This window comes from Momordica charantia, assembly GCF_013281855.1.
Source record: "Momordica charantia cultivar OHB3-1 chromosome 11 unlocalized genomic scaffold, Mcharantia_2.0 BLBB01000011.1, whole genome shotgun sequence".
Taxonomy (NCBI): domain Eukaryota; kingdom Viridiplantae; phylum Streptophyta; class Magnoliopsida; order Cucurbitales; family Cucurbitaceae; genus Momordica; species Momordica charantia.
In genome coordinates, this window is record NW_028275159.1 from 6,515,356 (window position 1) to 6,540,409 (window position 25,054).

The following is a 25,054-nucleotide window of genomic DNA, read 5'->3' on the forward strand; positions in this document are numbered from 1 at the left end:
AAAGTTTAAAATATAGTTTAACGACAAAATAAATATCACTTGCTCCGCTCTGCTCATGTGGTCGAATTTTTTTTAATTCAATTGTCAACTCATTGTAAGCATAATATTTATTTTAATTTTTTTTATTACCAAAATGAATATACTTCAACTAATTAAGATACTAAGATATTATCTCTTAAGAAGGTTTGAATTTCTCATCTTTTATTAAACTCAAAAAATAAAAAATAATAAAATAAAAATTACTTGAGACTTTTTTTTTTTTGATATCTTAACAACTTTGTGTGATAGTTTAATTAAACTTGCCTCTTAATTTTCAAGTAATTTATTGGTTTAAATACCATTTTGATTCTCGTACTTTTAGTTTTTGTTCATTTTGATCCTTAAAGTTTTAAAATATTCACTTTGAACTTTGACTTTTATACTTTCGATTTATAATCTTTTGAACCCATCTACCTTCAAAACGGCTACTTTAATTTTTGTATTTCTAAAAAATTACCATTTTAACCCTGATAGAAATCTTAACACAATAAAAACCCAGGGTAAAGTTATGCTACATTTCAATACATTTATTCTAGATGATGATATAGCATTAAAATTGCGATAAAATGTTAGATAAAAACAAAAATTGAAGGACAGACCAAATAAACATACAAAAAAATTTATTTAATTAATAGCACAAATGAATAATTACTGCCCCTTTTTCTATTACACAATAATTCACTGAAACATCAAATGCAATGAAACGCAAGACGTATAAACAAAGAAGATTTCTCATACTCGGTCCCAACTCACAGGATCAAAATCTTAAGCATTGATATATTCACAAAAATACAGACCTATTTCCGAAAGAAAGAGAATTGTTCTTCTTCTAAGTTGCTAATTTGGTATTATTACGTAAAAGAATATTGGGATTACATATTGGCATTACAACAATGAATTGAATCAAATAACACAATCAATCTTCTCTTCCCCTCACATTAAGAGCATCAAACAGCTGAAAGACTTGCCCATTTTCCAAGTTCATAAGGATCTGCATAGTAATACGGTTTAATTCTATTGGCCAAAGACAACCCTGCTGCTAAAATCCTAAATCCAGAATCATCTTGTTCCGCTGGGTCGTCGGAGTACCCTGCAACGTCTCCAAGAAGTTTAAATATAATCCTCCTCGTTTGTACAAGTCTTGGAAAATCGAAGTAAAATCCTGTTCCAGCCTTCGCTTCGGGTAGTCGGTACTCAGCAATAGTTACTACACTATTGTTGGACTCCTGTACAAAGTCATGCTAACCATTTTCAATGAAATGAAACCTCCATGATTGCAATCAAACTGAAATGACTTTATAATCACCATGATTAGAACTACCAGCAATTGCCCAGGTTTAATCATTTGAGAGATTCTAGAAGAGCTAAATATACTCAACATCAGAATGAAAACTATCATTCGTGATAACTTAGAAGACACAAACCAAGCTTTGAAATGAGAAAATAGAATCCTCCTATGCATAATTGCTGTCCATGAAAAAACGGCTGATTGTATTTTGGCTACATTTGTTTCCAAGTTAAAGCTGTATGATAAAAAAAGACCATTAATTACCTGAACAGTGCAAACTTGTAGATACAATACAGCAGGATAGATGTGTCTATCTTCTAAAAATGTGACTGAAGCATCCCAGATTTGTACATCTGAAGATGGTGAATGTGTAACTCGAGGTTTTATTGCACCGAAAGCCTCCAGACGAAAGCCAGCAATCATTGGGGAACCGAGAGAGAGATACTGTTCCAAGACAAGATCAGTGTCCATAACCCTTTCGGCTTCAATTGGAATCTAAAGACAACAAAAGACAGTTAACAGGAAGTTAGCATTATAGAAATTTTGACAGATGCCCCAGAAAATTAGACATTATAGACCACAGCAGGATTTCTACCTTGAATCTCTTTACTTGAGGGGCTCTCTCCAACAAGGCTCTGTAAGTCATTTGATCAGAGCCTGATGATGATTCAAGGCCCGTCTCTTTTCTCACTGGGATTCCAACTACAATAATTCTTTTAGCATGAAGACAAGGAATACCTTCACTTGATCCTCCAAAGGAGGCACGTCGATTAATTTGTGGATGAACTGGTGCAAAAGGATTGTCATCTAGAGACAGGAGGTTGAAATCTTTCTCACAACTAACAGAACTCGAACCAGGGCGTTGAAGGCGTAGCGTCATCCAAATGATGCGGCATCTAACAGGATTTTTAAAGGTAAATCGGACATGCCTAGGTGTTGTATCCTTGCTATATTCTTTTTCTGGCCCATAAAAATCAAATGAAGATGGCATCAATGATTGGACATCCCACTTCCCCACATACGACCTTTCTTCCTTGTGAATTAAATTACTTGCCCAAATTTGCACCTGCAATGAGAGAAGAGTACATGTCATTTCTGACGAGTTCAATCCCTGCCAAGATTTCAAAGTATAATATATTCCAAATTCATGGTTCAAATCCGTCCCCATAAAAAAAAAAAATAAATGAATTGTCACCTTAATATGATAAAAGATAGAAACCAAAATTTTCATCTCATTTTTTCAAATTAGCAAACTTGTAATGATGTGTGTGAGAAAAATCTAACCGACGAAACTATTTGTATACTTGGATTTTGCATTTCTCAAACATTTCATCAAACGCTGAGGATATACTGCCATGTTGGTAACAGAAATATAAACAATTACATTTTAGGCACTATCAGTGGCATAGTACCTATAATCACACAAGCGAGTGCATAAATTCACACTTTCATAATAGAGACGCATCCTGGTTCTAAACAGTTGTAACAGAAACATAACACCAGATGCCAAATTACATTAAAGCGCAGAGCGATTTCTAGTAAAACAAGTAGACCCGTCAAAAAAAAAAAATTAACGCATTGCAAAGGTTATATTTGTCATGAAATAATAATTAATATTATCAGTTGAATTATTCTTTGTCCTGGATCACCATCCATGATGATCCTGCAGTGACATCCCTGTTAGATCCTTGGAAGATGCACCTCTGGAATACTTTCACTCTCATGTAAATGGCTAAATAGGCTCCAATAGTAAACCCATTGACCACTAACACAATAACAAAGAAGAAGGATAATAACCAAGCAAATGTCAGTACTTACAATGGGAGTGTCTCCTGCAGAATACCCACAAGGGCTCACAAGCAAGATGACTCCACTAACATCAGAGATGGAACCAAGAATAATAACAAATTCAGCAGAGGTAGCATTTGGAGGAGCTTTCCAATATGAACAAAATGAACCAGAATCTAAGGGAGCAAGCAATGACAAGGCTGGTGCTGAATCTGCTGCTGTTTCAACCTACAATTACATAAGACATTGCAACTTATCAACCAAATTGGAGATTTTTGCAATCAGATGATGACATAATTCTTTTAATAATATCAGACAATTTCGAAGAAATTAAAACTAAGAGTATCTTGAAGTATCTTTTCTAGAAAAAAAAAATCACATTCCCCTTCATGTCTTCCAGAATGTAAGGTAGTGGCAAAATGAAACCAAGAACAATAACGAATTCAGCAGCAAGTGTACAAACTTTGTTATGAACGCAAGGCTAAGCTACCAAGCTTTCTGGAACAATATCAATGGCAATGAAATCCAAAAATTGTAAGCAATTTATGCTTGAAATCCAATACGTTCGATGGAAGTCATTTCATTCCAAATATTTTCAGCAATCTTCATTTTGAGATTTGGGAGGCTAAGAAGTCTAGCAGAAAGATCTTTGGGTAACTTTTCTCAAAAAAAGAAAAAAAAAAAGATCTTTGGGTGAGTTGTCACCAACCAAGACATCCTCCCAAAGTTTGATTCTCTTTCCATTGCCAAGTTTAAAAGCAAAAATCATGTCCACCAAGCTTTTGTAAGAGGCCATCGCTTTGCAATGGGTTCTAGCATTATACCTTTTGGATCAGTGAATTCTTTCTTGGCATTTTTCTTTTCTAATTATGAGCACTTTTCCAAGTTTAAGCTTGGTTCTGGTATTCGAATTCTTTTTTAGCATCATATTTGGTTAGGTGAAAGTACTCTCAAAATCAGTTTTCCTAAAGTATTTCACGTGTCTTCCCATTCTGATGGAACAATAGATGATTTTTGGGATTCTTCTACTTTGTCATGGAAAATTCAAACAAGGAAGCTGCTTAAAGATGATAAGCTGCAGACTATTGTGAGTGTTAGAGTTTTTTTAATTTATCTTAGAAAATAAAAATATAAAACATAACCTCATAATTATATTCTTAGATTAGAAATATTGGAGATAAAAAAATGTGCAACGCACATGATAAAAATTAATGTGTGTGTGTGTGTAAGAATTAAAACATTACCGAGTGCAAAAGGCTGGCATATGGAAATTCAGCAACTGACTCTTCTCCATTAATCAATTTTCTTAGAACCTTATTTACTCGTTGGCCAGCAAAATGCAGATTCTTTCCAGAGAGCCAATCCCCTACTGATGATCCAATCACCTGGTTCAAAGCTCTATATGCAGCATCGTCCGCACGGGCATTCCTTCGTGAGCTAATCAATCCCCTTACATAGTCCAAGATCAATGCGTCAAGCACAACATTGTTGCAGCATTTCTTACAGACAACACCATGTGAACCGTTCGAGGAGGCATCAATGTGGCTCCCACCGTGTGAACCACTGTAGCTTGAGGCTTCCCTTGAGCTATAGCTTGTCAAAAGTTGAGCCCCTCTCCCCGCACAGCATACTTTACAAACCTTTCTTCGGCATTGTAAACATAACAAGACAGGCTTGGGAGCTCCAGCTGAGGACACTTTAGAGGGAATTTGAACTAGTGTTTTAGTTTCTGCACGCACCTCACAGGTTCCACCAGAACAGATCTCTCCAATTTCTCTGATGTTCCAGAAGTCCACAAGATCATCAACTTTATCAAGACCTATAGCAGCAGTAATTTTGTCTTCCAGATAAGTATGCCCAACTAATGCAAGATGATTTGCCAGTCTGCATAACCTTCCAACATAAATCTCATCAAGCAACAGATTCGGATTTATAGTAGCAGGATCAGTTCCAGTTGATAATAATGCTCTATCCCTCTCGGCAGCTGAAAGATTTAGCCGGAGGCGCTCAATTTCAAGTTTCATGGCTTCTTGAAAGCTGAGCTTCTTTTCCTGCATGGTTGCATAATATTATGTGTCTAAATATGTTACATCAAGATCCGATTCAGAATACTTAATGATTAAATCATCTTCATTTTTCTATTAGAAAAGAACTCCAGATCTTAAATCCATCTTTTACACACATACCACTCAAATAATGTCATGCCCAACCATTCCATTTTTGGTAGATTGTGTTCATAAGATGACCTTGAAACTACGTGGAACTATGAAACTTGTACGAGAACAGAAACTTCAAAGCAAGCTACATTTTTTTTCTTACTTAAAAGCTATTGCCACTAATTTGCTAATTCTTCCCGACTTCAAAAACCACCAATTCAATAATCAGCGTGCAAAAAGAGTTTTAATTTGACAGTTTGGAAAGCTAATAAAAATAATGTCAGGTTATCTGATAGGATCAGGACCTAACTAAAGGAAAGTGATCATTGCGGATGTGCTGACTCCTTGTACAAGATTAATAAAAAGCTTCCAAGAAAGCTCCTGTCTGCTGATTCCTTGCTCAAAATTTCATCCTAATTTCTTCCCCACTATCCATTCCCTCTTGTAGTCAACTCAAAATCCTCTCCAAACAAATTGACTGTCTTAGCAAGATTGCCTGGATTTTCCTTTTTAGCCCTCCTATAGTATGTATGCATTATGGGAGGCCGGTTATCCTGCTCCATATCTGCTTCCTATTATCTACTTTAAGGTTACTCAGTTCCAAAGTTAAGCTATTGTTACTTAATCTGTAGGTTAGCCCATGATCGGTAAGTGAGACAAGGCTGCTATCTCTGATGCAACTTAAAAATATTATATACATACATACATATATATTGCATCATTCTCATTCAGAATGATAACATGATAACCAAACAAAACATAAAAGTAGAAATTAACATACCATGTGAGGTCCTGCAAGGGATTTGAGACAATTTATGTACAGTTGGGAACAACTATCGGTAACCTTTGGATCTTCTGGTGAAGAAACTTTGTGGTCAGCTTCAGCACTATGATGTTCAACATGCTGGTCCAAAAAATCAAGTACGTCACCCCCCTGATGTACAACAGTTCCACTGTCTGCTTGAGAAATTGTATCTGAAAATGCAACTTCTCCAGTCAAAAGGTCAACCAATGGGTCCACGGAAGCACTTGTTTTCACTGGCTTTGGAAGGTCTTCATTTAATGAAGGGGCAAAAAATGGATTGGTTCCTGAACCAGATGAAAAATGGTTGATTTCCTTATGGAACTTCTTAGTGAGATGGGCTAATCTTGCACCAGGTCCTTCGTCATAAAACACTCCCCTCCAAGGAAGAGAAACTCCAAGGATCTCTATCTATAATATATGTCAACAAAGTAAAAGTAAGAATGAATCTCAACCTAATAGTAATATATGACAAGGAAATAACAAAACTAAAAAAAATGATGCTAGAGAGAGAGAGAATCATTAAAGATGTAAATTAGCATACCTAACCAATTACAAACACAAATAAAGAAAATCAACTTCCTCAAAATATGTCAACATAACATTATGCTGGTGAAAAAAAAAACTTTGATCTTAAAAAGAGACAATGTGTTGTTTCAAAAAAGAGAGAGAGAGAGAGAGAGAGAGAGACAAGGTGTAGAGAAAACGTGACAAGGAAAAAAAATATATAGATATATAACAAACCAAATGAAATGATGAATTTAAATTTTGACATCTATGCTTCTATCCAAAAGAAAAGGAGAGGGGGGTATTAACATCTACTGCCAGAATGTAGAAAACTACATGTCAAATATTACAGGTCAAAATGATTTTTTAACTCAGTCAAATATCACTTCTCACCTCGCCAAGAGTCATTAAACTTTTCCCAGAAACAGCAGGATAAAATGTAACAGCAACAACCCGGGTAAGGAAGTCCAGTTCACCCTCTAGTTCTTCAAAATCATATAACAATGGAAGTGTTGATGCCTCATGGGAGTGGAGGCGAGCACCAGCCCCTGTGATAGCCATATCCTCAGCACTAATTGGCCCTGGTAAGGTTATAAGAAGGTTTGTCCCATTTTCACACTGAGGTATGCAAGCACCCTGCCAAGAGCCAACAAAGTTACTTATGAACAGAACAACAATAACCACACCTTCATATTAACCATTTGCATGCATACAAACTATCCGTGCATGCAGGAACACGTAGATGGCAGAACATGCAGTCACTTCCTGTATCTTTATTTTGTGTGAAATTGGGTAACTCCGGATACAAGTATAAATAAGTGGTGTAGATAACTTGTTGTGTATTTAAATTAATTAATTTTAAAAAAATAAAAAAGCTAGAAGCAATATGCAGAGAATATATTGCGACATGGTTCCATTTATCAGTGTAATAATGAGTAGCTGATCATGTGAAAGCTCTATTTAGTGTTTCATGTAACTGCATCAACAAGTAATATGTGGTCAAAGAGGAAAACACCCGGATGATCCAATGTGAAAAACAACTGTTGAGGATATGTAACAGCTTGGAATCAATGTATTTTTTCCGAAGAACATGTCACGTGAATAAGCAGCCGCACTAACAAAAGAGCTCTGCCTTCTACATTTCTAGACATTGAGCAAAAGAAGCCCTATGAATGAAGCAAGAAGGGGAAATTTTAGGAAAGAATGCAAACCTCAAGAATTAGTTTTAGCCCATCTAGATTACGGCCAGTCCTTACATCAACGGTGGCTGGATAAGTTGAGTCATCTGCACCATGAGATACAGTAAGAAGAAGCTGACAGACATGGCAAGGCTCAGTTAGGTAAATGAACAGTTCAACAACATCTGCACCCTGCGGGAATACCTATAAGAGAAAGGACAAAATTAACACAGGAAACGGAAGCAAGCAAGACCAATCAACTTATAAAGTTTCTAAAGCAGCATGGTTAATAATAAATTTGACCATTTATCATGTTTCCAAAGAACATTTGAATCAGAATGAAGAAAGGAATTTCCAGTACCCAGATCTCGCCTTTCTTCTTAAAACTCAGAAGACCAGATCCACCATTAGAACTTGGAAACATGTTGGTAACAGGTTTAAGTAAAAAACTGGATGCTCGCGAGAGTACCTACACCAATCGATATTGTCACTGAACACAATGAAACAGAAAAGTGGATAACAATTAACACGTGATAACCATATGTGCAGTACAAAGGCAACCGAAGGAAATAATGCAATACTTCAGCCTGGATATGGAAAATCAAACAGGAAAAGAAGTTCACGTGGTAGACTAGGAAGAGCTACTAGACAAAACTCCTCTTTAAAGATATAGTCCCAAGGCGAGGCTTCTATTTTTGTAAAGCCAATGACATTTGGATAACCAGTGCCGTCATCATCACTAAACATGCGGTGAAAATCATCTCATTCTTCTACGTCCCTTAGCCTCAACTTTTAGCAGCGATAGTAATGTATGACTTTTCTATGTTCAACAGGTTCAAAACCAGTACACTGTTTGAGCCTACAAAAACTGGCATCCAAGAATTTGTTGATATTTAATCCACGATGGAGCTCCCACACAACTTGAACTCATGGTGTCTCCATTGAACCCAAATGCCCCTTAATTCTTCAACATCATGTCGGTAAGACATAATATGTAGACTATACTGCCTGGTTACCAACTGCCTCTAAGATACCTATCCATTTATATTAAAATAACCATCTGTAAAGAGTTTTGTTCGGTTTACACTATAATGTTAATAAATAAAATTCTACAGGATATTAATTATTTCATCTCACCTTTTCACAAAAAATGGAATCGATCATAACAAATACCCTAGCAAATAAAATAATGTTCTATTAATAGGAAAATAATAATGTAATAATACTGCATTCAGCAATACAAAATTCATGGAAGGCACAATAAGACCATGCCACTTCCATACCCTCCACCCCCAAATAAGAAAAATAGATAAATAAATAACAAATATGAATCCTAAATCTCCAATTGCTAGGTATTAAAGACCAAATTGTACAGAAAATTCTCGAAAACATACATTAAGAGGCTGAATAGGTATTGATGGAAGATGTTTAAAAAGCCTCATTCCAAGAAACATCTCCAACTGCTTTTGCCGAGAGCTGTCAACAACTGCATTTTTATATCTTCTCTGCAGTGTAATCTTCATATTTTGTGCTGCAGAAAATTGTTTAAACTTTCCCGCTTCTTCATTGAATATGTTAAGGATTTGGCTATGCATAGCTTTGGAACCAGTATAAAGGGTGGCATGAATATCCCCAGCAAGCAAAAACAGATCGGCTAGCTGAGAAATTGGAAATAAAATTGTTGATCTCTTGAATTCTTCAAATGTCATATCAAATCTTTTCCAAGGTTTATCTGGACAAGGATGAGTCCATGTTGTGGTCCTAGTATTATGATCAATATAATATGTTTTCCCTGTCACAGCATCAGTCTTTTTTTCCCAACCGGGTGGCAGTGGAGCTATATATCCACTTTGTGTATCCATTGAACGATAACCCATTGCCCAGTCATTATCTAAAGATATCCCTAGCCGCCTGCATTGCTCCATGAAGACTTGGAGAGCACCAAAATAACTAGCAGCATTGGTTCTATCCAAAGAATCGGCACAGTTAAATCGTATCACTCCGTTTTGACGCGTTCTTATGCAGAAATCACCTTCAAAGTCATCATTATGTATGATTTCACCCCTATAATCCTTGGTCTGTAATCGGGAAGGTAAATAATCCCCTTCAGAAACACTTATTGTTACAGTAGGTCCCTTTAGAAGCTTCCACAGCCCTTCAATTGTTTGTTGTTCACCCTTTAACCTTGTACTTGCATGCCAATCATAATTTATTAAATGGATTCGAGTATTTGGAAGTTTACCAGTTGATTTAACATAATTCAGAGATTCCTCAAAGTGCTGAACTAAAATAGATTCTGATTTTCCTTCTCCATTCCTAAGCAAATTTACGCAAACTATAGGAACCAAAGATTTTTTGTTCTGATTTCCTCCACCAACAACATCTATATTTCCAGCATCATACCTCTTATTCAACCTTTGATAGTACTGAGCGCTTCCTTTATAAGGATCAGATTCAGATACATATATTTCTGCTTCTGCAGCAGTGATCTTCAGCTCTGCACCCCACCAAATTGGAATGGTGCCCCTTCGCCAAATGTACGTGTTAAAAGGAGTGCTCTGACCAGCCCTTTTAGGTATCCATACCAGTTGTTCACACTCAACCTCGTTTCCTGTCAAAATTGGAGTATTTGTAACTTGGTCCTTCAAAATATTTCTTCAAAAAGAGAAAATTGATTGACAGACAATATAAATGAATTACAACAATGCGAAATAAATTCTTTTCCAGTAATGATCAAACGTCAAATTACCTGTGCTGTAGCAGGAATTTATGCCCCTGGCCAAATATCGAGTTCCAGGGTGTAGCCTGCTTCGACGAGCAATAAGTGACACAATCCCTTCCATCTGACCAGAACTCCCAAAACTTCGACACTCTGCAAACCCCTACACAATATTACCCATTAAGACAACACTCCAAATACTTCCTCAATTTATGAAGATGACACAATTAAGTTCGAAGCAAAACCTGGAGAAGCGTAACGCAATGGTGTGGCAACCCAATGTTCTTGAAGGCCATCGAGAACCACTTGTTCCAAACGAACTCCTCATCGGGCTTGTTAATCGGCATTCGGCTCGGGAACGGTCTCGTTACGTCCCTCGATTCACAAAAGTAGTGTTTCCCATCAATATCAAGCTCAACTAATTCTTGCACGTTCTTGAGCTCCCCCTTCCCCTGAACCTGCGGAGTCTGCAGCGGAATCTTGATGCACTGGCTCTCCAGAACCGTGAAAATGCATCCTCCGCCGGGCAAATTGGGAACGCTGGCGGAAAGCTTAGTGGCGACAAAAAGTAAACCAGTCCCGCCCAAGGCCGCGTATCCCAAGATGGCTCTGGCTTGGACGGAGGACTTGCAGAGCCATCGCGATCCATTGGTGATGAAGTCGATGGCCTGGGACTCGGACTTGAAGAGGTCAAGGCCGGGCTTGCCATGGTAGCGGAGAGCGCCGGTGGTGGGATCGATGTAGATCAGCTGAGTGTCGTTCCTCGAAGACAAGCTCGCAACTACGTAGACTTCGCCGGATTCGAGTGTGAGAACGGCTATGGATGTGTCCCTCGGACCGCTGCCGCCGGCTGCGGGTGAAAAGGCCATCGGCGCCGATGAATCTCGCCGGTCCGATGCGAAGAATTCTGCTGAGAATTAGATTCAGTTGGAGTTGGCCAGATCGGGCACATATGAATGAAAAAACTCAGTCAGAACTCACACAGATGGATTTTCCATTTCTTTCTTTCTGTATTTCTTTCTTCTTCTCTTTCTTTCTTTTATTTTTTTTTTCTTTTTGCTTTGTTTGACAATAAATTAAATATTATATATACTCTAAGAAAAATATTGTTCATGGACTTTTGTTTTTTATGTTAAAAATTATTTTTTCCTAATAATTTTTTAGTAGAACACGGATCGAACTCCTAACTTATTTGTTGGAAAATATACTGAGTTTACTTTGGTCCTAACAGTTAAATGTACTTTTAATTTTAATTTTTGTAGTATATAAAATTTCAAAAATTTTATTTTGTTTCATGCTTTAAAATCAATTTGATCATTATTTATAATATTTTAACACAAATTATGTATACAACGAATATCATTTACTATAAAATTATGACTACAACCTAAAAATAAGTTGGTATTTTCTATTTGGACTAAGCATGTATGTTGACCATAATAAGGTTCGAAATTGAGTATAAAATAGGTGGATTTTAATATGATTTATAATTTTTTTTTAAGATAATATAGTTTAGAAATGAGGCATAAAGTTTAACTAAATTATAAGTATTAAATTGAAAGCTGTACTTATATATATCAAATTGAAAACTTTAAAGATGATAAAATCCAATTGAAATTGAAATTCTCTCTAAATTCAAACACAAAATACATAATTTAACCCATATTTATTCATTTGAATCTATTTATGTTACGAAATAAATAAAGTAATATGGACATGGACACATTGAATGTTCCACCAATGTTCTCAAAAAAATAATAAATATTTAATTCACCTAAGAAATCCACTTTTTAACATGTATGTATAATGGGTCAAGTTTAACATTAAATTTTTTTTTATAAGAATAATACGTAGCTCCTTCCTTAATCTTAGATCGCTACTGTATTTTAAAATATATATTTGTTAAAATAAATGCAAAGGGGAGAGAAAAAAGTAATCTTCAAAAAAAATTAGCTATCAGGGTCCCAACTTCAAATTTCAAGGTTTTAATTATTGAAATTTAAATACTATTTTTATCGGTGTACTTTTAGTTTAATTTTTATTTTGATTTATATATAATTTTTGTTCATTTAGTAGGTGTGGTCCGTTTTAATCCCTATATTTTTAATAAAATACTAATTTAGTATTTATTTATAATTTTAACATAAATTTATATAATATATATATATATATATATGTTTGTATGTATGTATCTATATATATATAATGAAAACCTATGAATAAAGTGAAAGTTCATTTTGGTTATCCCAAAACGTACGAGTTTAAAGATCTATTTAGGTGCGTTTGAAAGAGCTGCTTCCTCTACTGATATAATAGGTGAATTACAAAATTTCCTGAAATTTTTAAGAAAAGAAATTGGGAACTATCAAAATACTGGCATATTGGAACCAACAACGTTATATGTACCATAATACTATAAAAAATATGAATACGAGTTAGACTACGAGATGCATACACCCGCAAATGGTACTTTAAAGGTGTTTTTACTTCGAAAGTCACGAGCCCCATTTATGAAAGCCTAAGTCTAGTACTCGGGAGCGTAAGCATAAGCAAGTTTGGTGGTTTCAACTTCGGTGGAAATTTAAGAATATAGTGGACCATGGATAGGTAGGTAGAGGAGGCCCAGCAATTGAAATGGGCTGGAATTAAACTTGCAGGCCCATTTCACCACAAGGTGGAGATGGTGAAGGATTTGAATCTGTCTGCGGATCTGGAGTTGGGGAAGCCCTGCTTCGTGACCAAGCAGCTCGCGCCGGTGCTCGGCGACAGCGTCGTCCCCTCCAATCCAACGGCGCCGTTTCGGCGCAGCAGCGCACATCGCGCCGGAGTTTTTCATGGACCGGGTCCGGGCCATGGCGGACGCGGCGGAGCCGCTGCTCGAGAGGTGAGAGGGGAGGATCCGTGGCGGCGGCGGCGATTGACGTCGACGAGGATCTGAGGGGCTTATCGGTGGACGTGATTTCTAGGGCTTGCTTTGGGAGCTTCTACGCGAAGGGGTAGGAGATATTCTCCAAGCTTAGAGATCTCCAAAAGTTGGTCAGCGAAGGAAATTTCTCCTCTGGTCACATTTCCTTGAGGTTCCTTTCTCTCTTCAAAATTTTAATACAAAACTTAGTTTAATTAAAAGTTTTAATACCCTTATCCTTTACCTAAACGGTTCAAAAATACCTTATGAGCAACTTTATGGATATAATCGGGACAGTAATCCCTCTTTGAGTAGAAGGCAAGCAAACATAAAAAAAGAAGGTACCCAAATCTCCATTTCTTCATCTTTCTCCTCTGCCAAGCAAGAATCTATTCTGATTATGTTAGAATTACGAACCAGCAAAGGGTTACACTTTCATATCATCTGCATATCATCTTACTCACTGTCACTCCACTGTAGAACAAGTGATAAACGAATCATCTTTATTCTTTCATGGGCAATTATACTTTCCGCCCAATTGTCCACTTTTGCCCACCAAGTGTTTGTATAAATGCTGCTTAGAGCAGAAAACACTTGGAGTCTGGTTTTGACGTGATTATAATTTCTTAGCAATGGAGAGACTGTGTATTGCCATAATTTATATCTCTATTGCACTTGCATCCACTACCCTGGCTATTCCAAGTGGTAAATTATGTTTTTGTCATTTCCAAATTGTGTCTACTTTAGTGTTCGTTTTTGTAATTTGTCATGAGACTATTCTCTCGCAGATGCTGGGATTTACTCCAGAAGATTGAAACTAGAAGAACTTAGATACAGACTCAGCAGAAGCTCAACCAGTGTGTCCCTGAAGAAGCTGAAACCACAAATTCAAGAGGGTTCAAATTTAAAACCTCAACTGAAATTCTCGACTGTTGAACCAAATGCTGTAACTGTGAACTCCCCATTCTCTCTGCCACCGTTTGATTCACTTGCACCAACCCCATTGCCTGTAAACTCGCCTCCTTTCTGTGAAGATGCACCACCCCGAACTCCGCAGCCACCTCCACCATCACCACCACCTGCAATTCCAGCCCCAGGGAATGGGATAATCTATTCCCACACGCCCCCTCCACCAGCTCTTCAGCCCCATGTCCCTGCCCGAAGTCTGAGCCCTCCCCCAAGCTCACCCAGCACAATCCCCATGACCCCCTTAGCCCCTTTAGCCCCATATCCTCCTGACATGTCCAGCCCCGCCCCACCATCTGGGCCTCCAAGCCCACTTCACCATTATGGGCCTAGCCCACCCAAACATGCTCCTGGGCCACCCTCACCAAGTCATGGGCCGAGCCCACCAGTGTTTCTGCCACCGATGGTGCTTCCTCCGCCGTCTGGTCCACCTCCAGCACATGCGGGGAAGCCACCAAGGTCGTCTGGCGCAGCATGGTGCGTGGCGAAGCCCACTGTGCCTGACCCAATAATTCAAGACGCGATGGATTATGCCTGTGGGTCAGGAGCGGACTGTAAGTCCATTCAGCCAAATGGGCATTGCTTTGAGCCTGACACTATTCTGTCACACGCCTCCTATGCTTTCAACAGCTACTGGCAGAACACCAAGGTGACTGGTGGTACCTGCGACTTTGGAGGGACTGCCATGCTTGTAACAGTGGATCCAAGTAAGTTCGCCACTCGCCACCTGTTTTCCAATTCCTTACTTGTTTTCTTTCTTCAAAATAGAACTAACTCAAGACACCAACGTAAGCTTTTCTTGCACACAATAACTAAAAAGGGTTAAATTATAACTTAATTTTTATGATTTGTTCTGGATCTGAAATATAGTTTTTAAAATGTCTTTCACAATAACTAAAAATGTGTTAACTATCATGGGGTCAACAAGGGCCATGGTAAATAACAAAGGGCTTAGAGGGGAATGGGTTCAAACCGTGGTGGCCACGTACCTAGGATTTTATATTTAGCCAACCTAGAGTTGTTTAAAGAGATTAGATTGAACTATACAAATCAAATTTGAACTTTTAAAACCAATAGAATTAAATTAAGAACTAAGGTACGATTTCTATACTTTTTAGAACTTGTGTTATTGTTTATGTCTTTTAATTAAAGTTTAGCATACTGCCTTTATTAATTCATCATTATTGGTGCTCCCTCTTATCCAAAAACTTAGATTGATCACTACAACTCATAAAATAGATCATGCCAGTAAATTAAAGACCAAACAGCTCTTGTTCTCTCTCTTTTTTTACTGGGAGAATTTGTCACTCTCAAAGGGGTTTCCTTATTGGTCATTTTCATAAAAACATGTAGACTTTCTTCTAGCAATAGAAGCATGAGAGTGGCTTGATTGTGGCAGGTTTTGAAGGGTGTAAGTTCGTCCTCAACTGAGATTAGAAATGGAGTGGAGACACACACTTGGTTCCTCATTTTTGACATATTGAATAAGAACAAGGCAGCTGCATCTCTCTCTCTCTCTCTCTACCGACTGAATTTTATACATTAGAGATTTATGATACTCTGTATTTCTCCATCAATGAACCATCAAGATTTTTTCTTTGCGAGCAACATCTTTTGTTCTGAATCTGTTCCTTTTCTAACTTTCCAAATTCCTTTTTCATTAGACTCATTTTGACAGTGCAGGAATACAAAAAGCTACTGTGTTATAATTACAATTAAACATGATTTAAAAATTAAAAATAATAAAACGAAAACTCCCATGCATTTACATTTTTTTAAAGTGAGGATTTGAAGTCACTACTTTTTTATCGTAAATAAATGTCTTAATCGGTTGAGTTATACTCATGTTAGCTATATACATTTACCTTCATTCATATTACCATTTTATTAAAATTTTGAAACTATTAAGCATCTTAACACTATTTTATGTTTTAACCACCATAAGTTTGGTTCGAGGAATACTTAGGTATGTGATAATTATAAATTTACCTTCATTCATATTACCGTTTCATAATAAAACTTTTAAATATTAAAAGAGATCAGTGGTGATCCCCAATTTTGACATAAATGAATAAAGCAAACAGTCGCACTCACTTTTCCCCCCATTGAAATTTCATAAGAAAACATTAAACAAGTGGAGATTAAAATATGGTCATTTTAATTCAATGAAATTAATCACTTTTTGGCCTTAATTTCAGATCTTAGGGGTGTCACCGTTTTTTAATTTAGTGTCCATTTTTGTTTCCTTTCCCCTTTGGAATATTTTTATTTTTTGATTTCATTGGTTCATCTTTTGTGGGTCTCACTTCAATGTGATATTTGCAAAGCAAAAAACAACAGCCCCATTCAACATTTGATAAACTCAAAGAAATTATGGGTTTTTTCTTTGTCTTTTCACCCAAAACAAGTTGCCTTGTGAATTGTTGATCTGGAAAAGTTGTTTTCAATTTGGAAATCATCATTTATGACATTGAAAATGTAGTAATATGAAAGTGTATAATGGTGACTAATTTTGATCTTGCCATTTTAAGGTGGTCATATTTCCACTTCAATTGTTCTTCACAAGAAAACAAAAGTCAGAATAAGAGAAGAGAGAGACAAAAAAAAAAAAAAAAAAATTAAAAGCAAAAAGAATTTGAAGATACGAAAGTCGTAAAAGTGCTTCTGTGAGCCACAGTTTGGCCTCTCATTGGCTTTCTGAAACATGGAGATTGCAGAGGTTGTTTTCGTCCCGTCGCCGGGAGTCGGCCACCTCGTCTCCACCGTCGAATTCGCAACTCAGTTGCTGGATCGTGACCGTCGATTCTCCGCCACCATTCTCGTCATGAAATACCCATTTTCGCCGACGGTTACCGACGGAGTTTCATCGCCTCCCTCCGCCGCCGTCTCCGCCACTCCGCGCATTCGCTACCTCCATCTCCCTCCTCCGGCCAATCCTCCTCCTCTGCAAATCTTATCCCAGTCCTTCGAGAAGTACTACTCTCTCTGGATCGAGAGCTACAAAACCCTAGTAAAAAACGCCATTGTCGACCACGTCCTCTCTGCGACTAACGCGGCTCCCCCCCTTGTTGGGCTGGTTCTCGATTTATTCTGCACTTCCATGATCGATGTCGGTGATGAACTTGGAGTGAATTCTTACATCTTCTTCACTTCTGGCGCGGGATTTCTCGGATTTATGTTCCACGTCGAATCACGCTACCGACGGATCTGCGCCGCGTTCGAGGAATCGGACGCTGAGTCAATCGTTCCGTGTTTCATCCACCCTGTTCCGATGGGGGTTTTGCCTCGGTTTTCGTTTTACACAGACGGCGGATTCAGTTCCATGGCGATTCTCGCTCAAAGGTTCAAGGAAGCCAGAGGAATCATCATCAACACATTCGCGGAACTACAACCTCATGCTTTGAGCTCACTTTATGAAGACGGAATCCCTCCGATCTACACGGTGGGGCCTATTCTCGATCTTTTAAGCGAGAAGCGGCCGTCCCCGGATGAAAATCGAAGCAGGGAAATTAGGGTTTGGCTCGACGATCAGCCGCCGTCGTCGGTGGTGTTCTTGTGCTTTGGTAGCCGGGGAAGCTTCAGCCCTGCCCAAGTCATGGAGATTGCAAAAGGGCTCGAGAGTAGCGGAAAGAGATTCCTCTGGTCCCTGCGCCGGCCACCGCCGCCGCACAATAAGTTCGAAGTCCCGACGGATTACGCCGATCCCGGCGATGTCTTGCCGGAGGGTTTCCAGGAGAGGGTTAAAGGGAGAGGTAGAGTCTACGGGTGGGTTCGACAGATGGATGTTTTGGCCCACAGAGCAATCGGAGGGTTCGTGTCGCACTGTGGATGGAACTCTGTTTTGGAAAGCATATGGCACGCCGTGCCGATCGTGGCGTGGCCGCTGTACGCAGAGCAGCAGCTAAACGCCTTTGAACTGGTTAGAGATTTGGGATTGGCGGTGGAGATGAAGATCGATTACCGGAAGGACGGTGGAGATCTGGTTTGTGCAGATAAGATCGAGAGAGCCGTTCGATGTGTGATGGACGCCGATGCAGAGGTGAGGAAGAGGGCTAAAGAAATGAGCGAGAAGAGCAGAAAAGCCATCATCCATGGCGGTTCCTCTTACATTTCATTTGGGAATTTGATAGACGACATGTTGGCTGAGTTTCTTTAACATCTGATCTTGATTCCATGTGCTTTTTCGTTTTGGGTTCTTTAGTTTTCATGAGAGAATTTATGGAACGGATCATGGCAAAAGGGAAACAGTTTAGAGAATGATAATTACATATATCTTGTTCTTACAAAACAAGAAAAACGAAATAAAAAAGAATACAGAGTATGAATCAGTGATTAGAAATGGAGTTTCATTTGAGATGCGGGATCCTTCTTCTTCTTCTTCTTGAAATGCTTGGTGGCAGCTTTCAGTAACTTGCTCCATCCCTATACATTCATGGGAATCGAAATCAAAAAGCAGGAAAGAACAAGAACAAGTACAGAACAGATCTTGAAAATTCCAGGTGAAAAGCAGAGTCATGGTTCAGAACTGACCTTTTTATTATTGGGATAGCAAGAACCTTGCAGTTGCAGGGGCGTGGGGGAGAAATCAGACGCCATTTTCTTGTTCTTCATCCTCTTAACCTTCCTGCCGCTTTTCGAGAGGCCGAAATTGACAGTGAAGCCATTGAAGAGGAGCTTCTTCTTGAGGTTGGAGGTGGCTTTCTTCAAACTGCTCTTCTGGGTCTGCTCCAACGCCATTTCAGAATCAGAAGGAAGCTTGATGGGGGTGATTGCATCCAAATCCATGGAGTTGTAATGGCGCGGGACCAACGGGGACCAGATGGTGCTCTGTGAGTAATCGAAATCGAAAGCGGAATTGTCAGGGAATTTGCAGAGAAGCTCTTTGGCCATCACTGGCTCCAAATACTCCACAACTTTGATCAGCCTCTGCTTCTCCTCCTCGTCATCTTCCCAAGACTGCATATTCATTTCTCCTGAGTTCTGAATCTGATACAGCTCGAAAGCTTGAATCTTTCTTTGCTTTCGTTCCTTTTCTTCTTCTGATTTGAAGGTATGGGGGAAGGGACAAGGAAGGAAGAAGACAGTGAAAAGTTACCGTTGGAATAGCAGAGTGGTTGTGGGCTATTGGTCATGTGGTGGTTCCCAGAAAGTGGGCTTCAAATGGGTTGGTCTAGTGTTGGCCCCAAATGTGATGTGAATTACCAGATTTATCCCTACTGCACTTTTTTTTTAATAATTAAATAAGTTATCCCTGTTAAAAAAAAAAAAGTCACATATATTTGATTGAATCCACAAGATTCTCATTGTTGGAAAAATTAATGCTAATTTATGTATAATTGTAAATGTTTAAACGTGGCCCACCTAATTTTAATTTAATCAAATTTTTTACAAATGGTACATTAAATGATCTATATTTATTTTCTTAAGGTAAGATTAAATCTTCATATTCCTTTCTCCCACAAAAAAAAAAGGAAGAAGAAGAAAGAAACTTCATGCTCGCAAATTTTTCTTTTAAACTCACAATTTTTCTTTGTTATTAATGCAGTGAAATGTGATATACTGTAATTTATGTAAAAATAAGTTGGTATTTTTTATTTGGACTAAGCATGTAAATTGACTATGATAAGGTTCAGGTTTTAAGATGTAAATTCATAATTTAACCCATATTTATTTATTATAATCTATTTATTGTTCAAATAAAAGAGGAATATGGACATGGACACTAGGAATGTTTCACCAAGATTCTCAAAGAAAGAAGAAATTCACCCAAAAGTCGGGTCAAATTTAGTTTTAATTTTTTTAGATTAATTTAGTTCAATAATAATTAATATATATTTTATGTATTTATAAATTTAAATCTTTCACCCTACTAAAAATATGTAGCTATCCATCGCTACTAAAAAAACATGGGATAAAAAGGAATCAAGGGACGGATAAATCTTTTTAAGTAGAGGGCCAAAATAGAGTCGGGCATTTTGGCGGAGAACCAAAATAAAGAAAGCGAAAGTTCATGGACCACGAAGTATTTAATTTTAAACCTTAATTAAAATTGTTTTCCTCGAACGACTAGGAGAGAAACAACGGACCATTCTATCATAAGTGATTCAAGGAACTGGAAGAGCTGCATTATCGGAGAGATGGGAAGATTCCTTTCCAATAATGCGAACTTTGTAAAAGCGTAATCGCAGATCCAGATAGGGACAGTGATCCCTCTTTGAGTAGAAATCAAGCAAACATAAAAAAAGAAGGTACCCAAATCTCCATTTCTTCATCTCTCTCCTCTGCCAAGCTAGAATCTATTCTGATTATGTTAGAATTACGAACCAGCAAAGGGTTACACTTTCATGTCATCTGCATATCACTCACTGTCACTCCACTGTAGAACAAGTGATAAACGAATCATCTTTATTCTTTCATGGGCAATTATACTTTTCGCCCAATTGTCCACTTTTGCCCGCCAAGTGTTTGTATAAATGCTGCTTAGAGCAAAAATCACTTGGAGTCTGGTTTTGACATGATTATAATTTCTGAGCAATGGAGAGACTGTGTATTGCCGTAATTTATATCTCTATTGCACTTGCATCCACTACCCTGGCTATTCCAAGTGGTAAATTATGTTTTTGTCATTTCCAAATTGTGTCTACTTTAGTGTTCGTTTTTGTAATTTGTCATGAGACTATTCTCTCGCAGATGCTGGGATTTACTCCAGAAGATTGAAACTAGAAGAACATAGACACAGACTCAGCAGAAGCTCAACCAGTGAGCCCCTAAGGAAGCTGAAACTACAAATTCAAGAGGGTTCAAATTTAAAACCCCAACTGAAATTCTTGACTGTTGAACCAAATGCTGTGACTGTGAACTCCCCATTATCTCTGCCACCTTTTGATTCACTTGCACCAACCATATTGCCTGTAAACTCGCCTCCTTTCTGTGAAGATGCACCACCCCGAACTCCTCAGCCACCTCCACCATCACCACCACCTACCATTCCAGCCCCAGGGAATGGGATGATCTATTCCCACGCGCCCCCTCCACCAGCTCTTCAGCCCCATGTCCCTGCCCGAAGTCTGAGCCCTCCCCCAAGCTCACCCAGCATAATCCCAATGACCCCCTTAGCCCCTTTAGCCCCATATCCTCCTGAGAACATGTCCAGCCCCGCCCCACCATCTGGGCCTCCAAGCCCACCTCACCATTATGGGTCTAGTTCACCCAAACATGCTCTTGGGCCACCCTCACCCAGTCATGGGCCGAGCCCACCAGTGTTTCTACCACCGGTGGTGCTTCCTCCGCCGTCTGGTCCACCTCCAGCACATGGGGGGGAAGCCGCCACGGTCGTCTGGCGCAGCATGGTGCGTGGCGAAACCCACTGTGCCTGACGCAATAATTCAAGACGCGATGGATTATGCCTGTGGGACAGGAGCGGACTGTAAGTCTATTCAGCCAAATTGGCATTGCTTTGAGCCTGACACTATTCTGTCACACGCCTCCTATGCTTTCAACAGCTACTGGCAGAACACCAAGGTGACTGGTGGTACCTGCTGCTTTGGAGGGACTGCCATGCTTGTAACAGTGGATCCAAGTAAGTTTACCACTCGCCACCTGTCTTCAATTCCTTTCTTCTTCTCGAAATAGAATTAACTCAAGACACCAACGTATGTTTTTCTCGCACACAATAACTAAAAAGGGTTAAATTATAACTTATTTTTTATGATTTGTTCTGGATCTGAAATATAGCTTTTAAAATGTCTTTAGTGTTAATATTGATAGGTTTCCTATGTTTAGCATGTTTCTTTGAAAAAACGAGTCACATAGGAAAACGGTTTGTATTTAGTCAGCCTAGAAATGTTTAAGAGATTAAATTGAACTATACAAATCAAATTTGAACTTTAAAAACCAATAGAATTAAATCAAGACTAAGCTCAAATCATAAGAACTACAGGTACGATTTCTATACTTTTTAAAACTTGTGTCATTGTTCATGTCTTTTAATTAAAGTTTATCATACAGTCTTTATTGATTCATCATTATTGGTGCTCCCTCTTATCCAAAAACTAAGATTGATCACTACAACTCATAAAAGAGATCATGCTAGTAAATCAAAGACCAAAGAGCTCTCGTTTTCTCTCTTCTTTTACTGGGAGAATTTGTCACCCTCAAAGGGGTTTCCTTATTGGTCATTTTCATAAAAACATGTATACTTTCTTCTAAGCATGAGAGTGACTTGATTGTGGCAGGTTTTGAAAGGTGTAAGTTCGTCCTCAATCGAGATTAGAAATGGAGTGGAGCCACACACTTGGTTGTGGTTCCTCATTTTTGACATATTGAATAAAAACAAGGCAGCTGCATCTCTCTCTCTCTCTACCGACCGAATTTTAAAGATTAGAGATTTATGATACTCTGTATTATTTCTCCATCAATGAACCATCAAGATTTTTTCTTTGAGAGCAACATCTTTTGTTCTGGATCTGATCCTTTTCCAACTTTCCAAATTCCTTTCTGATTAGTGCAAGAATACAAAAAGCTACTGTGCAGTCTCAGCAAACTAATGGATAGTACAATCTCTCATTTCATCAACCCTCAGTTTTCTTAGTCTTGTAGGACAACTGAACTAGTAAAGTACGAATTCTTTTTATTGGATATCTCGAGCAAGTGGCAACTCTGAATGGACACACGTCTAAGATCGATTTATTATTGACCAAAACTATTAGCTCTGTTTTTCCTCTATGGATCACTTTAATATGCAAGTCTTCATTCCTAAGCTTTAGAAAATATATAACAAGTCTCTAAACTTCTAACTTTGCGAATAGGTTTTTAAACTTTAAAAAGTGTCTACCCGGCACTAAACTTGTAATTTTATGTCTAGTACATAGCCTAATCAATTTAGGTGTTTACCAATCTATAGGTTTCTCCTACTTACTACCATTAAAAAAATTAACAGCTATTAATTTATTTTATTCATCTTCCTTAGTTGTGAATTTTCTTAATGGTGAGCAGTAAGAGATATCTACTCATGACTGATAAACACCTAAGTATTATTCCTAGTCAATTAGAAATATTGTAAAATCCGATGACCCTTATGAGACATGTCAAAGACTACACAAAACCTACCAAAAGCTATACATACCTTCAAAGTTCAAGTACCAAACTTTTAATTAAAAACAAAAAGTATTCCAAGGAATCTACTTTTCAATAACATATATTTTTGGGAAGAATTTTAGCACTTAATTCGGCCACCCTAGTCAAATATTACATTCTTTCTCATGCTTTATTCCACACTATAAGCCAAAAATAACCCACGGCTTAAAAATCAAACTCAACAGTTCAAGTTTTTAAGTAGTCAAAAAAAAAAAAAAATTTACTGTACCACAAGAGACCAAGTGAGACTTGAAGAACTCATAGTACCATACTCTGGAAGTAATTATATGTTACTGTCATTATGTTCAATTACATTCTTTTATATTTATGAAAGTGAGTATAATTTGGAGATACCTAATTAAAGTAATTATATGTTACTGTCATTATGTTCAATCACGTTCTTTACCTTTGTCAAAGTGAGTAAAGTTTAGCGATAACTGACATTATCTCCAACCAAAAAGTTGTGAGTCCGATTCTCAACCTCATGTGTTGTACTTAAAAAAAAAAATCACATTCTTTACATTTAATAGTAACACAAGATCTACTCAATAAAACAATAAATCACACACTGAGATTTTGTCAACCATAAAGGTAAAATGATCCTTAAACCTAAAAATTTAATTAATCATTAGCTAATGATTATTATTTTTAAATATAATATACTCATAACAATAAAGTGTAGGACGAAAGCTCAATTTTACAAACTTACAAGTTTAATAAATTTTTATCATAAACTTTCACTTTCATCAAATTTTGAACCTTAGATGTGATAATTATTACAATTTTTTTTTTTTTCAATTTTCACTACATTCATCCACTAATTTCACGTAAATCGGTATACTAAATCGACTCTTTAAACAAGACTCGCTAATTTTAACAATAATAATAAAAAAATCCTAGTGTCATCTTTCCGTAAATCTCATCAATTTCATGTAGGATATTTATTGTATGTGAGATTATTTTGAACCGATTGGTATAATAGAAGTAAACATTGCAACTTTTATTTTAGATCTAAGGTAAAAGTTGTAATACTTATTTTAGTGTAAGATTAAATGAAGATGAAAGTCCATGGTAAGTTCCCAGGTAAAAGTTGAAAATTTTTCGAAAAAAGTATATTGCAATAATTAGAAAAAAAAAAAGTTTTGCAAATCTGGGAAATGAAAAACCTTGAATAGATTGAGAAGAATGGAGAGAGATGATTTGAAGCAATCTAGAAATCTTGTGGTCAGCCCTACGTCTCTATATCATGGCTGTCTCTTATTTTGTCTTATACTTTTCTCGTCAATACACTCTAATTATGATATTAAATTTTTGTTGATAGGTTGATATTTCCATCGATATTTTTATAGTATTGCAAAAAAATTGATAGAACATAAAATATATCAACATAATATCACTAATATGAACATAATTGTTAAGATCGAGACCTCAACATTTTTATCGACGACTTCGACGTTTAAAACATTAACTATAATTACAATTAAACATTATTTAAAAATTAAAAATTAACAAATATCAATAATAAAATGAAAACGCCTTTTTATGTATTATGCATTTGCATTTTTCTTAAT

The 25,054-nt window shown here is 37.4% G+C and overlaps 4 protein-coding genes and 1 pseudogene across 6 annotated transcripts; 3 read left to right on the top strand and 2 right to left on the bottom strand.

Annotated features, from left to right (window-relative positions):
• Positions 1 to 754: 754 nt before the first annotated feature.
• SAC9 (sacI homology domain-containing protein / WW domain-containing protein) lies at positions 755 to 11,525 on the bottom strand. 2 transcript variants are annotated; one of them, XM_022285133.2, is made up of 12 exons: positions 10,723 to 11,525; positions 10,508 to 10,640; positions 9,153 to 10,369; positions 8,120 to 8,227; positions 7,792 to 7,962; positions 6,974 to 7,216; positions 6,053 to 6,484; positions 4,360 to 5,166; positions 3,146 to 3,343; positions 1,923 to 2,393; positions 1,592 to 1,822; positions 755 to 1,265 (listed from the first exon to the last, which is right to left on the bottom strand). In XM_022285133.2, the coding sequence occupies exons 1-12, from the start codon at positions 11,344 to 11,346 to the stop codon at positions 987 to 989; spliced, it is 4,914 nt and encodes a 1,637-aa protein (XP_022140825.1). In that variant the 5' UTR covers positions 11,347 to 11,525; the 3' UTR covers positions 755 to 986. The 2 variants fall into 2 exon arrangements, with proteins under 2 accessions (XP_022140825.1, XP_022140904.1); XM_022285212.2 differs by having other exon boundaries at positions 10,508 to 10,630; positions 10,723 to 10,864.
• A 1,273-nt stretch (positions 11,526 to 12,798) lies between these two features.
• Positions 12,799 to 15,956, top strand: LOC111012187 (uncharacterized). 2 transcript variants are annotated; one of them, XM_088119647.1, is made up of 3 exons: positions 13,582 to 14,087; positions 14,171 to 15,055; positions 15,748 to 15,956. In XM_088119647.1, exons 1-3 carry the CDS (start codon positions 14,015 to 14,017, stop codon positions 15,777 to 15,779), a joined length of 990 nt encoding a protein of 329 aa, XP_087975773.1. In that variant the 5' UTR covers positions 13,582 to 14,014; the 3' UTR covers positions 15,780 to 15,956. The 2 variants fall into 2 exon arrangements, 1 of the variants encoding a protein (XP_087975773.1); XR_015788816.1 differs by lacking the exons at positions 13,582 to 14,087; positions 15,748 to 15,956 and adding an exon at positions 12,799 to 13,554 and having other exon boundaries at positions 14,171 to 14,310.
• A 954-nt stretch (positions 15,957 to 16,910) lies between these two features.
• On the top strand, positions 16,911 to 18,702 carry LOC148208051 (anthocyanidin 3-O-glucosyltransferase 2 pseudogene; annotated as a pseudogene).
• LOC111012179 (uncharacterized) lies at positions 18,580 to 19,316 on the bottom strand. The gene is made up of 2 exons (XM_022286235.2): positions 18,879 to 19,316; positions 18,580 to 18,770 (listed from the first exon to the last, which is right to left on the bottom strand). Exons 1-2 carry the CDS (start codon positions 19,314 to 19,316, stop codon positions 18,681 to 18,683), a joined length of 528 nt encoding a protein of 175 aa, XP_022141927.1. The 3' UTR covers positions 18,580 to 18,680.
• A 1,289-nt stretch (positions 19,317 to 20,605) lies between these two features.
• On the top strand, positions 20,606 to 22,922 carry LOC111012172 (uncharacterized). The gene is given in 4 exon segments (XM_022286228.2): positions 20,606 to 20,955; positions 21,039 to 21,670; positions 21,672 to 21,927; positions 22,583 to 22,922. Coding segments are annotated over 4 exon segments (999 nt in total). The 5' UTR covers positions 20,606 to 20,882; the 3' UTR covers positions 22,621 to 22,922.
• The last annotated feature ends 2,132 nt before the right edge of the window (positions 22,923 to 25,054 follow it).